At 54.9% G+C, this 15,751-nt stretch overlaps 1 protein-coding gene across 5 annotated transcripts in view; it reads right to left on the bottom strand.

Moving 5' to 3' along the window:
- LOC111145569 (deltex E3 ubiquitin ligase 2) overlaps positions 1–15,751 on the bottom strand; it is a 36,391-nt gene that overhangs the window by 13,162 nt on the left and 7,478 nt on the right. For all 5 annotated transcript variants that reach the window (XM_022500511.1, XM_022500507.1, XM_022500510.1 and 2 more), the window contains 3 exons: positions 9,272–9,628; positions 6,528–7,164; positions 2–102 (listed from right to left, as the gene is read on the bottom strand). In XM_022500511.1, coding sequence (XP_022356219.1) covers positions 2–102; positions 6,528–7,164; positions 9,272–9,539 — 1,006 coding nt within the window. In that variant the 5' untranslated portion in view covers positions 9,540–9,628. The remainder of the gene's footprint in view (position 1; positions 103–6,527; positions 7,165–9,271; positions 9,629–15,751) is intronic.

Below are 15,751 nucleotides of genomic sequence, written 5' to 3'. Positions count from 1 at the left end.
CCTGCGAGGGCTTGCTGGACCCGGCTGGGCTTCGGCATCTGCACGGGCACCGAGGCGGGGACGCTCCCAGGGCTGCTCACAGGACCGCTGGGGAGGGAGGCACTTAGGGAGAAGAGAGAAACAAAGCTGAATGTAGGAGCCAACTTGGCGGAAACAAGAGCCAGAGCCGGCCCGAGGTGCGAGTACGCTGGTGCGGCCGGGGCCCCTTTACAGCTTCACTCCACACGGCCGCCACTGTGTGAGCGAGGACTTCCAGTTTTTTGTGGGTTTTGTTTGTTTGTTTTTAAGGAAAGACCGTGATACCTGGAAAGAGGAGCAAAGAAACGTGAAGTCCACCGCTCTCAGACTCCAATTAACCTAGAAAAGCTGAACACTGAGGATGTGAAGCCCAGAGCCTGGCCCACGGTCACGGCCACAATCAAGTCGGGAGAGTCAAACTCCAAGCCAGGCGGAGAGCGGAGAGGAGGACGGAGCACTGGCAGGGAGAGCATCGGCGGGCGGGGCCGGAGCCGGGATGGGAAAGAACCCTGCTGGGCTGTGAGACTGGGCAGTTTGCAAAGCGATCAAGAAGGAAGCCTTAACTGTCAAAAAGGTGTTTTTTTTTCTGGGCAACTCAAACTCTGAAGACAATCCTGAAAGAATTTTGAGCTCGCTAGCTTTGTCGGAATGAGGGCTCTATGGTACCTGGAGAGGGGAAATCCGGCAGAAACCACTCTAACGTGTACTCCAGACCGGTATCACCGGTAATATGACCAATCAGCATCGGCAACCCCAAGAAACAGCGCTCTGAGGACGAAACACCTCTTTTGTGGTTCCTGCCACACGGCATAACCTCAAGCATGAGAAAGCAACCGAACAGGCCCAAACTGAGGAACATTGGACAAAGTAGCTCTTCAGAAGGGTCAAGGTTACCGGCTTGATAAAGACAGCGGAACTCCTACTGAAGGGAGGGTGGGGAGGAGAGAGGACAGCTGGATGTGAGGCGGGAATCCCACAGGATCCCGGGACAGAACCAGGAGCAGCAGTGGACAAACAAGGCGAGAATCGAGAAAAGTCTTGGTTAACAGTAACGTCCCCCTGATGGCAACTGTCTGGCTTGACAAGGTAAGTCGAGGAAGGGGGAGATGCGAACTTGCTGGAATATTTTTGTAACTTTACTGTAAATCTAAAATTAGTTCAAAATTAAGGGGTTTGGGGGCATCTGGGGGGCTCAGTTGGTTAAGCGACTGCCTTCTGCTTAGGTTAGGATCCTGGAGTCCCAGCATCGAGTCCGCACCCAGCTTCTTGCTCAGCAGGGAGTCTGCTTCTCCCTCTGACCCTCCCCCACCCTCATGCTCGCTCTCTCTCTCAAATAATAAATAAAATCTTTTTTAAAAATTCAGGTTTTTTTTTTAAATGAGGGTCTTGCTTCCGATAATAACTATATTTGGGTCATTCATTTGGTTTTAAGCCATTGTATTTTGCAAGTGATAATGAATCTATGCCACTGTGGTCTGGGGGGACACCCCCCACTGGAGAATGGTTGGTGTAGGCGGCCTGAGATGCCTGGCAAACAACCCCGCTGCCGCCAACCTGCCACCCCAGTTCCTGTGTCTTCTGCTCCATCCCTGCCCACGTTAAAGATGGCGCCATGAGAAGGTTTATGAAACCCTTTCTTGCAGTCCCTACACCGGAACTCCCCAAGGACAGGGCTGGGCTGCTTTCGTCTGTCTCACTGGCCTAGCCGGGAGCCAGGATGGTGCTCAGGAAATGCCGGACAGCTCCGATCTGCTGTGCTGCCCTGGCAGCCGCCAGCAAACCAACAACCCGCCTGGTCTACAGTGAGCGCTTCTGGAAGCTGCCCCAGATCCTTCCCCACCACCAGCCAGGGGACACAGGTCCTGCCGGTGGAAACGACATGGAGCTGGCCAGTTGTGATCCAAACCAGAACCTTACACTCAGCTGGTGCTAAAACTGGCAGGGCCCCCCGCACCCCCCCCCACCGGCACAGGGCAGGGAGCAGAGCAGGCACTCCCCTATTTGTTTGAGTAGAGGTTGTTTTGTTTTCACTTCTGGATTGTTCTCCCGGAAGAGAACCACCTGTGTGGCACTGCCCAGATCAGGGCTTCTTGCCCTCCTCAGCTATTCTCAAGCCCAAGAAAACAAAAGCCCTGACTCTGCAGAGCTCTGATAATGCCGCGGAAAAACCGGGCGTGCAGAACAACTGCACCAATGAAGCTTCTGGCCCCACTAAACCATCTAATTTGGAGCAAACCCCACCCACCCACCCCAAGCCTGTCTCTCCACTTTGGTTTTTTAAAGGTCAGTAGGGGGTGCCTGGGTGGCTCAGTGGGTTGAAGCCTCTGCCTTTGGCTCAGGTCATGATCTCAGGGTCCTGGGATCGAGCCCCACAGCGGGCTCTCTGCTCAGCGGGGAGCCTGCTTCCTCCTCTCTCTCTGCCTGCCTCTCTGCCTACTTGTGATCTTTGCCTGTCAAATAAATAAATAAAAATCTTTAAAAAAAAAAAAAAGTCAGTAGATAATCTCTGACAGTCTTTGTAATTCTCAGGTTCTAGAAAAGCGAAGGAGTCCCAGATGCCAGAGCCCTTCCAGGCACCCTCCATCTCCCAAGCCAGCTCTGCAGGGGACACAGAGCTTGAGCCCTCAGCCGGGGAGCCGGAAAGCCGAAGCCTGGCTCGACAACTCCCCCACGTTAGTGGGTTACTCATCGCTGATCCAGAGGGGGTCCCAGAAGCAGGGTCCTCCTTTGCTGGGGAAAAGCACATATCTGAAGGAGAAGGCCTTAGGTTCCACCACCAATAACTGGAGCAGAAAGCAGACAGGCATTAAGGCTCCCACTGGGAAGCTCACCCTGGAACTGGGGCCAGGAACTGTGACTAAGTTCTGTGGGTCTCACACTGTTGCCACTTCCCCTATCCCTCATCCCAGTTCCTCCCCCAGATGTTTCCCTGCAGTCATGAGAGCAGTAAAAGGACACAGAAGTTCCCAAGATGGGGACTCTCAGGATGGAGAGAACCTCAGATGTCACCGATCCCCCTCCACTATCCCCAAAGGGCCCAGACGACCAGAATGTTCCCCAGCATGGGCACTATTTGCCCCATGGAGTGCCCTTCTCCGAGAATTCCTTCCAGTCGCAGCCTCCCCTGTTCGTGGGTCTAACTACTAGGCCCAACCTGGCTTTCCTGTCTGGGACTATCTCCAGGAGCTTCCGAATGGCGCTCAGGACGTGAGACATGAGGACTTCAGTGTTCTATGGAGGCAGCATGCAGCAGTCCCAGGCAAGGGGCAGAGGCGGGAGGCTGGAGCAAGGAAACGCAATGCCTCCCGAGACCAGCTCCGCACGGGCCATCGAGCAAGCCCTGCCAGCAGGTACCCTATAAGGAGCCCTAGATGTGCAATCTGGAGCTCCCCCCCTTCCAGCGCCCCCTCTGGCTCCAAGCTGCATGCCCTCGGCCAGGTGGAGTTCCCTTTCTGGGCTTCAAATTCTCTATCTGCCCTTTCTCTATCTGCAAGACGAGAATAATTCCAAAAGGCCCTCAGGGCGGTTGTGAGGCTTCATCTGCAGCCCATTACCAATGTCCATGGTTACCCTGTTCTCAGAGCAGTTCAGGGGACATACTGGAAAGCCCAAGGGCCGCCAGGCACCCCCCACAGAAATCCCGAAAACCACAATACTAGAGCAAAAGGAACTTCCGACTTCCCAGACCAAATCCTTAATCTGACTTAAGAGGGGAAAGGAGAGACATGGCAAGGGAACAGAGCTGACCCAAGGGCCAGTCAGCACCCCTCAAGCCCCCTCGCCCCGGGACTCTGAGCATGCGAGCCAGGCAGACAGCAGGAGGGAGCCCTTCTGGAAGCTGGGAGAACAGCAGCAGCAAAAACGGAGCAGATGGAAGCAAACTGGGAGAGCCGTATCCTAGGGCCACTCAGGGCGGGGTCACGTCTCCCCAGGACTAGCCACACCTAAGCGGTGACAGACAGCCGGCGCTGGATCGTCACCTCCAGCCATCAAAACGTTAAGCCACCACACCCTCTACTAAAGAAGACAGCGCAGGACACATTTGGAAAGTTTTCTGTCCAACATCGTTAACACACAAGTTCTGGTTCTTAAAGGGACCAAGTTCAGCTACCAGGAAATTTTCTCAAACCCGGCAGCTGAGCGCATTACTGCCTACTGGGAAAGTTTCCCCGGCCACAGAGAAGTCCGACAGCCAAGGTTTTACCCAGGTTGAGCAAGAAGCGATCTGAAACCTCACGGCTTCCCAAATAAAAACCACATGGGTTCCACAGATTTTGATCTTGCTCACTCTCACATGTCCTTTCCGGTGGCTGCCAGTAAATACGGCTGCTTCCCAGGCTTCCCCAGCCCACGGTGCCACCAGCCCTGCCGCCCCCTGGGAGATTTCCACCTAACTTGGCTGATGTTCACTCGGCCTAGAGAACCATACCAAGGCCCCTAGGGAGACCAAGGGGTGAAGCATTTTGGTTCTCCTGGCTCTGCTGGGTCAAGAGGACAGGATTCATTAAGCAGCGCCCCCGCCCCGGCTCTCCAACACCCATCAGAAAGGGGTTCACAGAAGAGGGCCACCCTACATATAAGACATGGGGAAGCCCTGTTTTTCAAAACAGGGAGGGATAGGCCCAGGCGAGTGAATGGTGCCTCTCCCAGCTCCTGAAAAGCTGGAGGAGATAAAGATAACACCACCTCATGAGGCAGGCCCCCTTTGAGATGGTTTCAACCAACAGAGCCAGCTGGCCTGGTTCCCTTCCTGGCTGACGACCAAGGCAGGCAGGGCAAGTAGCAACACGCATGGCCCAGAAGCAGAGGTAAGGCCGTCCGGCCCAGCCACCTTCCCCTCTGGAACTTGCCTGGCCGGTACCAGGAGGCCCCACTCTGGCAGTCTCCCGGGCTCTCAGGCGGGGGAGGGGGGACGCCAGGGAAGTATCAGGGGAGACCGATGGGAGCCCCGTACCAGCAGAAAGCAACGAAGCCCATGAATTAAGTCACCTGGCTTGATCCCAGAATCCTAGCTCTGGAACTGTCTAGAAATGTCCCTCAAAATAATTTGTAAGAACTTAAGGAGCCCCAGGAGGCCCAGCAAAACTGACCTAGTAGAAGCAGCTCTAGCCCTGCTGATAACCATTCTAGGCTGGCAGACAGCACACTTTTCTCTGAAGGCTTCTGGCCGGCATCCTGGAGGAGGGGGCCTCACGGGACGCGGGGTAGGGCTGAGATAGCTCAGAGCCCTGCTTGCTAACGCCTATGTGAAAATCCAGGGAGGAGGCCAAGCGAAAGTCTGGTCACCCCGTTCCCAGAGAGACCTCTGGTCCACATGCCCACAAGGAGCAGATGCCCAGGATGACGGTCTGGCCCACACCCTCCAGTCTACGGACGCCGCCACACCCTCTCTCAGGACGCCTGGGCCTACCTCTCACTCCGCCTTTAAGAGAGCTTCGAGATCTCCGTGGGTCCTTCACGGCCTGCTCTGCGCCCTGGGTTGAATCCCGGCTCTGCCACTTGCTGGGGCCCCTGCCAGCTTTGGTGTGCTCCCCCGTAAGCTCGGGACAGATGGCCTTTGCGAGGATTACTGCTGTCACTCACACAGCCCAGCTATATGCACTCAGTGAACAGCAGTAGTCGCCGTGTTGTACAGAAGCCCGCAGAGTCCTCTGAAACCCAGCTTTCAAAGATGCCAGACGCCAACATCAGCCCCACCCAACAGGGGGGCGAGGCAGAGCAGCCACAGGCCTGGGACAGGCCCCATGTCCAGTCACCAGTCACCCTCTCAGAAACCAGCCCCCCCACCCTCCCGGCTAACACTCAGCAGTCTCTGAATGTCCCCCAAGCCCAATGCCTTCAATCACGCGCGCCCTGACGATGCTCCTTGTGAGGCGACAGGTCTCCCGCCACCCCAGGAGCAAGACCCCACTGGCCACCCCAGGGCTACCCCGACTGTTCGGTGCCCTCCGGTCCTGGTGGGGCTCCTTTCCCCATCCTCCCACAGGTGCAAGAGCTCCACAAGACACTGGGCCGGCCGCGCCAGTGTGCAAGCAACCCGTGGCCACCCGCCACACACCCGCCACACTGCTCTACGCTCAAGCGACGGTGAAGCACCAAACTGGGCTCCCAGCCTTCCCCGGGCCAAGCGGGCGGGGACCGCACCCTCCACGTCTGTGTCCTCGGTGCCCGGCACAGAGGAGTCAACAAAACGTCCTCAGGCCCACAGCAGAGCTATGCGGCCCGCAGGAGCAGCCCCCAGGCTCTACATCAGCCCGGACTCCGCTGAGCGAACGAGACCCACGAGGCAACCGCCGGCACTGAGGCACCGGAGCTCAGGCGGGCTCTGTGCAAGGCAGGGCTGTGGACGGCCGGCCCCTGGGCACCAGAAGCCACCGCAGGGAGAAGCCAGGAGGCAGGGCCCAGGCCTGCAGGTACGAGGGCGCGTCTTCCCAGCGGAATAAAAGCAGAAACCCAAGCCTGCTGACATGGCGCGCGGGTGGACAAGCTGACCCTCCACGACACGATACCTGGCTCCACCGGCCGTGGACAGTCCTGGGGGCTGGTGCTGCGGTCCCAGGTGGGAGAGGCTGGAGCGGTAGAGGGGCTGGCTCCCCAGGGAGGGTGGCACCCCACCCCAGGGGTTGGTGGTGTTCAGCCGGGGTGCAGACCTAGCCCCAGAGAGCGAAGGCTTGTTGTACGGGGCAAAAGCCTGGTGGGCCCCAAAGACGATGGCGGTCCTGTGGGGGGGCTGGGGGACAGGGTACGCAGGGAGGTTGGTCATGGAGTGGCGGTAGCGACCTGACACCGGGCCAGTTCCACCGCCATTGAGGCACTGATGGCAAGAGCAGGCGACTGCCGTGTGGCCTGACGGAGCGATGATGGTGGTCACCGGGTATTGGGCTCCCGCCTGGCGCCGCACACGGCGGCAGAAGCTCGAAGTCTTGTTGGTCTGCGTGTGGGTGGCGTAGTTGACGGTGTAGTTGTACCCCAGGGGAGCCAAGTCCACAAGCTGGTTGCCCTTGGCCACCTGCTGCTCCAGGAAGTCACACACACTGGCTTCGTAAGCCGTCCAGGAGCCATCGTCACTCAACCACTCCCAGACGATGCCCCGGCCAGGGGCCGAATGCTGGGGGAACAGGTGCCTCCGCACGGCCCGCATGGTGCCTGTTCAAAAAGGAAGAGGATACATGAATGGTGAACCTGCTAGCCCCCCCAAAAGAGAAGGCGTTTAAAAATTCTCTTCCTACAACCAAAATAAACCAGTGTGGTCACAGTGTGTATAGGGTTGTGCTGCTGTTTGACCTTGAGGCTGGCACCGGCTATGCTTTCCACATTTGGGGCAGGAGGGGCAGAAAGCTCCCTCTATGTGAAGAAACTAGGTGGGGGGGTGGCGCCGGGGTGGCTCAGTTGGCTGAGAGTCTGCCTTCAGCTCAGGTCATGATCTCAGGGTCCTGGGATCGAGACCCACATCGGGCTCCCTGCTCAGCGGGGAGTCTGCTTCTCCCTCTCCCTCTGTCCCTCCCCCCAAGCTTGTGCTCACTCAAACACGCTCTCAAATAAACTCTAAAAAAAAAAAAAGAAGAAGAAAAAAACTAGGCCCACAGGGCTCTAGTGGCAGAACGGGGCCTGTGTTCCTCAGCAGAAGTGGGGGATGCTGGGAACTTGGGTCAAAGAACAGCTGCGGCTCAGACTCCAGGGTTTTTCAAAATATTTCTAGTGATGAAAAATATGCAGCCCCACTTAAAAAAAAAAAAAAACTGGAACAAAATCAAAACCAAAATTAAACCATCCATAATCCGGCGATCAAGACCAGCCGACCACACGGCTTATGTGGCCGTGCACTTCCTCCCATCTGGTCTCCTCCGCACAGACACTTAGGGAGCTGACGACCACTCCGAAAACTTTTCGGGCTGTTTCCTTGTATTAGGCCGTGAGTATTTCTTATGTCTCTAAAACTTTATAAGACTCATTATTCATGGTTACATAAGTCCCTTACATGGATGTCCCATTCCCTCTGATTTCTCAAGGAGCAACTATCAGGAAACACCCTGTGGTTGGCTTATATGCTATTAATAAGCCAAACCCGAAGATTACACAGAAAAAGAAGAAAATGAACTTGGGCCACGCTTCCAACAGCACTTGCCAGAAGATGACCACCACAATTCGTTTCTACTGGTCTCCTGACCTCTCCCCGCCACCCCCCCGCCCCTGCCTTGCCTACATGGCAGCAGGAAGGATACTCTTCACCTCCAAATCAGACCAGGGGACTCCTCTGCCCAAATCCTCCCAGCGCTCCCCCTTTCAGCATAAAAGCCAAAGTCCCTTCAAGGGACAACCTGCCCTTTCCTTGGGCCTGTCTTCTTTCCTGGTGACCCGGCCACCTGAGTTCAAACTTTGATCTCTCCCAACACTTTATGGCTCCATTCCCTGACTGACACCCACTGTGACCTCATGCAATGCACAATTTCCACACGATGCATCTTGCGTGCTGCCTTGCTCAGTGGACTGCAAACACCCGGAAGGCAGGGACCTCCCTCTGCAGCCAGCTGACTAGAAGCCTTAGCCCATGCACTCCCGAGGACCCTGGCGCAGGGATCAGAGCGGTGTTTCTCAGTCCCAGCACCGTGACATCCTGGGCCAAGAATTCTTTGGCAAAGGGCTAGTCCTATGCGTCTTTGCAACATCCCCGGCCTCTACCAGTCAGAAGCCAGTGGCTCCCTGCCCCGCATGTGTGACCATCAAAAATGTCTCCAAACACTGTCAAGTGTCCTGGGGGACGATCACCTCCAGTTGAGAACCGCTGGGTTAGAGGGACAGGGCACAGCTCTAGGAGGAAGTTGGTGGTTCCAGTCTCTGTAATATGGATCAAAACACACAAAAAGCGCCCCCTTGAGCGCACAGGCGAGTGCAGTAACCCATGTGACCATGTCACACAGACACTGCAGCGGCGGCAGGACTCATTCCTGGGCCCTCCATACTAGCATCCCACATCCATGCCGGCCTATCTGTGAGACCCTCCGATCTCTGCCAGGGGAAGCAGGCCTTCTGGGTTTGGAAAACAAGGTGGGGGTCCAGGAGGGCCCCTGCGTGGTGCTCTCGAGGCACTCCCTACTACTGAGAAGTACCTTCTTCACACTGTGCCTATACCATTCACAGCACCTGCCTCCCAAGCCGATGCGTTTCAGGGACAGGACAAAGCTGTGAGAGTCACTCCTATGTATAACCCCAACAAGGGCGCTTGGACACGTACTAGAGGCAGAAAGTGTCTTACCAGTGTCCTGGCGGAACTGGGTCCAGCTGGGGAGGTCAATGATGTAAGGGGCCAGCGAGGGGTCAGCGTGGCCCAAGGGGATGCTGTGGGCCAGGCTCCCCACCCCGAAGCGCTGGCCTTTCTGCTGGACAAACTGCTGCTCGATGTAGCTGCAGACGGCGGCACTGTACGGGTGCCAGGTGCCCAGCCCGTCCTGCCATTCCCACACGGCCACCGCCACGGGGCTGGCGTACACCTGAGCCAGGGAAGGGCTTGGGGCCATGGCCATCTTCCCCAGAACTCCCTCTGCTTTCCCAAACGGTTTCAGACCACTCTGGGCTGGAGTCTCGGGGTCATTGCCCAGTGCTTCCGGAAGACCTGTAAAAAGGACACAGTTACCAACACACAGAGCGTCCCCCGAGAGTCGGCCTTAGTGCAGGGGCAAAAAAATTCTACTTTTCCACAATCACTTTTCCCCAATACCTTAAGAGCACTGAGTCGAGGACCTGATCCCGTCTCTTTGCTCTGGCAGCAAGGAAGAATTCAGTCAATCAAGCATTCTTCCTGCCTCTTCAAACCTCCAGGGAGATCCAGTGGAGTGAATTTTGGATGCTAATCCCCAGCCAGCTTCTTTTCACCAGTCATTTCCCTCTGACCTAACTATTGAGTGTATCCTTTTCTCCTGCATTTTCATGAGTAAGCCCAAATCCCTCGAGCGCTGAGGCCGTGGCCACCCCTCACTTACACTGTGCGGTGGAAACTCTACTGTGTCCCAAGCAGGTGTGTTTGTGAGACACCTGCTATGCTACAGACATGAAAGGACTGGGGAGGGGAGGGCTCGGGGACACCTAGAGGGTCAACCACAGAGCTGGGACTCAAAGTACCCCTGTCCTAGCTCCGCCCAGGGCTCCACGCTGTCCCGGGAGGCATCATTAGCCGCGAAGGGTACCCTAGTTAAACATTACAATCTCACAGATGCTAAAGCCTGGCCTCTCTGCACCCCAATCTGGGCCTCATGGCCACCGGTCAGGCCAGAGGGTTTGCATCCATCTCTGGAGACGCTCCTGTCCTGGCCACCTCAGCCCATCCTCTGCCCCTGTCAAGCCTACTCAGCCTTGAGGCCCAGACTGCGTGGTTCAGGGACGCTTTCCCTGGCCGCCCATCATGTAAGCTTCTCCCTTGCAGCACCGACCAGAACTCTGATGCATACAGACACACACAGGTAGGATGACGTTCCAGATCTTACTGCCTCTCCAGAGAGCAGCAAACCGGGAGTCTGCCTTGTGCACAGTCTTACTACCAGCCCCGGCAGAGGCCTTGTCCTAAGTGTTGTATACGTATTAGTTCAAAACACTGCTGAGTGGGAAGTAGCCCGCAGCTGTTAGGAGAAGAGCGCTACACGGTACCGCGGCAGGCCCCCAGAGTACCAGAGGAACAGGACCAATTTAGTGACAAATGCCAAATATACTTGTTTCGTGTATGCCTAACAGGCTGACAAAGTGGTACTTTCACTTTGTGACAGGCTCAAAAGAGGTCAAGGTCTTACTGAAGGGCACACAAATACAGCTAAGCGACAACAGAGAGCAAACCAGATCAGCCCAGCTCCAATGCCCATTTCCTGGACAGGAAAGCTCAGCTCGACTCTACCTCGGGCTCCACTTACAGGAGGAGGCAGGACAGAGGAGACCCCGTCCGAAGTCCTGAGCACTGACAACTGTTACAGCATGATCCCCCCCAGCCCCCAGGGCCCAGGGTTCCCAGTCACAGCATCTGCTCTGATTTCTACACAAACCCCTCACAGACACTGAACTGTCTCCCCATCTTGCAGATGAGGAAACTGAGGCCCACGGAGTGGCGGTGACTTGCTTACACAGCTGGTAACAAGGCTGGGACCCTGGGCTTTTGCTGCTGTCCCTGAGACGACACTGTACTACCAAGGTTTCTAGAAGGCCCAAGACACCTGCCCCACATGGAAGGCAGATCTGAGCAGTGCGTGAGAATGAACAGGCACTGGCTTACTCTACTCGCTGTATCATCTTTTTTTTTTTTTTTAAAGATTTTATTTATTTGACTGACAGAGATCACAAGTAGGCAGAGAGGCAGGCAGAGAGAGAGGAAGGGAAGCAGGCTCCCTGCTGAGCAGAGAGCCCGATGTGGGGCTCGATCCCAGCATCCTGGGATCATGACCTGAGCCAAAGGCAGAGGCTGTAACCCACTGAGCCACCCAGGCGCCCCCTCCCTGTATCATCTTGATGAAGGTACCTAAACTCACCCGGTTCGCTTTCTCCCACCTGAAGATGATGGCACCAACATCTGTTCTCAGTGCTTCTCACTGGTGCTCCACCAGCTCTGTACAGAGCACCCAGCATAGGCCCGGCACACAGCAGAGCAGCCAAGCCTGTCTTCCCTCCCTTTCCCTGCCACCCCACCCCCCACTCAAGGACCTCCATCCCCACCCTTCAAGTCTGAGGGAGGAGCTGTGGCCCGGGGCGGCACTGAGCACAAGAATACCGGCAGCGGATGAGTCAGGCCTGCAAGAACTCGGGAGCACACCTGCGGGTGCCCGGGCGGCCGACTGCTCCAACGAAAGCACACCTCCCACTCAGGAGGATCAGACCTGAGATGCCCGCGGGCGGGCTGGCTTATTAGTTCCGTGACTGCAATTAGAAGTCTCTGTAACCACATCCAGGTACAAATCACAGGACTGGTTTCAGAGCCCATTAATCCCGAGCCCGGACTTTCCTCCTAGCACCTCCTGGCAGGCATCACTCGTCTCTCAGGCAGCGGGGGCCGCGCGTGTATCAGCACACGTGGTATGTTCCAGCATGTCCGCACATCCCCAGATGAACCAACGCGCAGAACTCTGCCAGACAGCCTGAGAGATACCGGCTAGAACAGCAGCTGAGGTTCCCATGAATGCGTCTGGCCAACACACACCAAGGGCCCAGTCTCACCCAGGCACTGCTGGGGTACTGGAGACCCCAAGAGGAAGAGGACATGGCAAACTGCTACTGTCCCCCATCAGACCACGGCCTCCTCCTTAGGTCCAGCCTAAGGTCCAGTCTAACTCTAGCAAGTGCCAGAACATTCAAAGCCACTGCCCACCGCCTCCCATCTGTTCATCCTGGTGCTACATGTGTCCAGACTCTGGTCCTCTCTCCACCAAGGAACCCAAGCGAATGCGCCCATCTTTCTAGACTCAGCCGCAGCAGCTCCCTCTCCTGAGCCCTCTGACCCACACCCTCACCAGAAAAGCGCCGACTCCAACCCCTACCCCACTCCGGGCATCTTCCCGGCCTGTTGCACTTATCCCAACACGAACAACTACATTTATTGGTTTCGGTGTCTGTCTCCCCACTGGAACAGGAACTCCCCGAGGGCAGAGCTAGGGCTGACCCGAAGCTGGGGCTTCAGCTCTTCAAATGCCCAATATCCCCAAGGGTCTGAAACACCAGTGGACAAAACAGAGGAGAACCTTCTGCTCCCGGGGGCCTGGGGCACATTTGAAGCGAGGCCCAGCAACGCCCACCAGTTTCCACTTGAACTCTGCAATTACAGGCACATAAGGGCCGTGTCAAGGTGCCCGCTCCCTACAACCACCTCAGCCATCGTGAAGCTGTGCTTCAAAAACCTAATTTGTTTCAGCTCTTAATGACAGGGGCTACTGAGGGTGTCCTTAATTATGAAAATAATAATTACTATAATTGGCCATGGAAAAAAAAGCCTCCATCTGGAACTAAACACCTACAATAAGGGACTTCTTAAAGAAGTTACAGTATAACCTAATGATGGAATAGGAGTCCTCAAAGATGTTTACAAAAGGCTTACGGACCTAGGGTAACGCTCACAACAAACACGAAATACAGGACACAGAAAAGCAACCGCTCCGCTGTTGGCCAAGAAGGTGTGTCGTTTACTGTGCACTTACTGTGGGGCGCTCTGGTCCTCCAGGCTCTCTCATCCCTCAAACGCCCTTGAAGGTAGGGTGTGTCCCCCATTTTATAAGGGAGAGAACTGAGGCCAAAAGAAATAAAGAACTGAGGCACCTGGCTGGTTCAGTCAGAAGAATGTGCGACTCCTGATCTCGGGGTCATGTGCTCGAGCCTTACACTGGGGGTAGAGATTACTATAAATAAAAAAACCAAAAAAAAAAGAAAGAAAGAAAAAAGGCTAGGGGCACCTGGGGAGCTCAGTCAGTTAAGCATCCGCCTTCAGGCACACAGGGGATAGCCGCCAAGTCCCAGGGTCCTGGGACCAAGCCTTGCATAGGGCTTCCTGGGCAGGGAGCCTGCTTCTCCCTGTCCCTTTGCCTGCTGCTCCCCCAGCTTGTGCTCTGTCAAATAAATAAATAAAATCTTAAAAAGAAAAGAAAAGAAAAGAAAAGAAAAGAAAAGAAAAGAAAAGAAAAGGTGTGCCTGGGTGGTTCAGTCAGTTAAGCATCTTTGGCTCCGGGGGTCCTGGGATCAAGCCCCATATCAGACTCCCTGCTCAGTGGGGGAGCCTGCTTCTCCCTCTCTCTCTGCTGCTCCCCCTGCTTGTACACTCACTCTCTCTGTGTCAAAGAAAGAAAAGAGAAAGAGAGAGAGAAAATCTTTTAAATAAATAAAGGCTGGAAGGAACAACTCTAAAACGTTAACAGGAGTGAGGGAATTATGGTTTGGTTTGGTTTGACCCCTTTGTGTACCTGTAAATGTTCCACAATGGTCATATTACTTCTTAGGATAAGCCCAAAGTTACTTTCTAAAAAATATCAACAACTTTGACCATGAGAAAAATCTTCTTGCTTTCCTTCACATTCTCTTGCCGGATTTACCTGCAAATCCTGTCCACGGGCGCCGCGCTGAGGCACAGAGGACTGCGGCTGTCCTACCGCGGACGTACTGTCACACAAAAGAAAAAAGTTACGTGTGTCCCAGAGTCTTCCTATCCACAGAGGATTTAGAAGAGCTTTAGAACAAGGTCTGAGCTGGCACGAGAATCTTAACGAAAATCACCCTGCCTAACTGTGGGCCTCCGGGTGGGGGAATCACACAAGCGGATCCCACAATGGCTGCGGCCTCTGGGAAGAGGTGTTTTTGGGTTTTTTGGGTTTTTGGTGGGTGTGGGTTTTTTGGGTGTTTTTAAAGATTTTATTTATTTATTTATTTGACAGAGAGAGACAGTGAGAGAGAGAATACAAGCAGGGGGAGTGGGCAGAGGGAGAAGCAGGCTTCCCACCGAGCAGGAAGCCTGAAGCAGGGCTCCATCCCAGGACTCTGGGATCATGCACGACCTGAACTGAAGGCAGCCGCTTAGTGACTGAGCCACCCAGGTGCACCCCGAGTATGGTTTTTAAGGCAGTGCTCAGGCTGAGTGACTGTCACCTTGCCAACATGTGAGGACCCCATTCCATTCCTCCAAAGCCCACCGAAATAGGTATTGGCTTCATGCATGCCTGGGCTCAGTGGTTCACCTTTCCTTCCACTCAGACACAGTGGCTGGCCCCCACCCTCCACTGTCCCGAGGGGAGATGGAGATAGCAGTCAGAACCCACGCACAGACAAGCGTGCCCCACCCTCGGTGACTTTGGGACAATCACCTTCCCCACTCAGGCGGCTGGATGGGTTTTCCCCAGAGTCTGATGAGCATGGGAATCTATTTGCAAATGGGATGGCAAGCTGCTCACTGATATGTAAAATGCAAGAATGTGGTGTGCTCTGGACACAGAAATGGCCTCCACGCCCACTTCTCCAGCGGCCCAGGATGCTCTTCTGCAGAACGGAAGAGTTCTGGGGAGCATGGACGGGAAGCCAGCGGCCTATTTCCTAAGCCGCCTCTCCTTCAGGGCCTTTCCAAGAAGATGGGCCTGAAACTCCACACCCACCAGCTGACACGAGGAGAATGACCTTCCAAGACCTCGGGACAGCGCAGCCAGCCACCCGGGGGCTCTGGCAGGAAGCCTTCCCACTGACCCGGGAGAGGCCACTCCTGCACACAAACACGGCTAAGAAATGTCCTACCTGACTAGAAATGTTGCTTTTAATGCAAATTTAAAACAATGGGACATTATTTTTTTTGCCTATCAAAATAGTTTAAAAATAAAAATAAAAAAAACCCCCAAAGCTTAATTTCAACAACTTGATGCCTGCCAGAGTACACGGAGTCCTCCCACCCCTGGGAAGGCTAAACCCTTTCCAGAAAAGTGTACTAATATGTATGGAGTGGTTTAGAAATGTTCACTTGCTTGGCCCCATACTCTATCTAAGGAGATTGTAGAAAACCTCTGGCATAAAGATGCTTGCCATATTTTGACCAGATAAGAGAAGCGTAGAGGAAATTCCACAGAAACCCACTTAAGTGTTTACACCGGCTGCCTTTCAACAAGAGGAACTGTAGACGGCCTCTGGATTGACTTTCTTACCTACCTGAACGCTTCACATTTTCTAAAGTGGGAAAGTATTACTTCCGTTATGAGCAACACATCTCTTTCAAATGCCCAGCACTTTTATTTTATTTTTTTTT

This window comes from Enhydra lutris, unplaced genomic scaffold, assembly GCF_002288905.1.
Source record: "Enhydra lutris kenyoni isolate GAN:26980312 unplaced genomic scaffold, ASM228890v2 scaffoldscaffold13, whole genome shotgun sequence".
NCBI lineage: Eukaryota > Metazoa > Chordata > Mammalia > Carnivora > Mustelidae > Enhydra > Enhydra lutris.
This window is presented reverse-complemented; position numbering and strand designations above follow the sequence as displayed.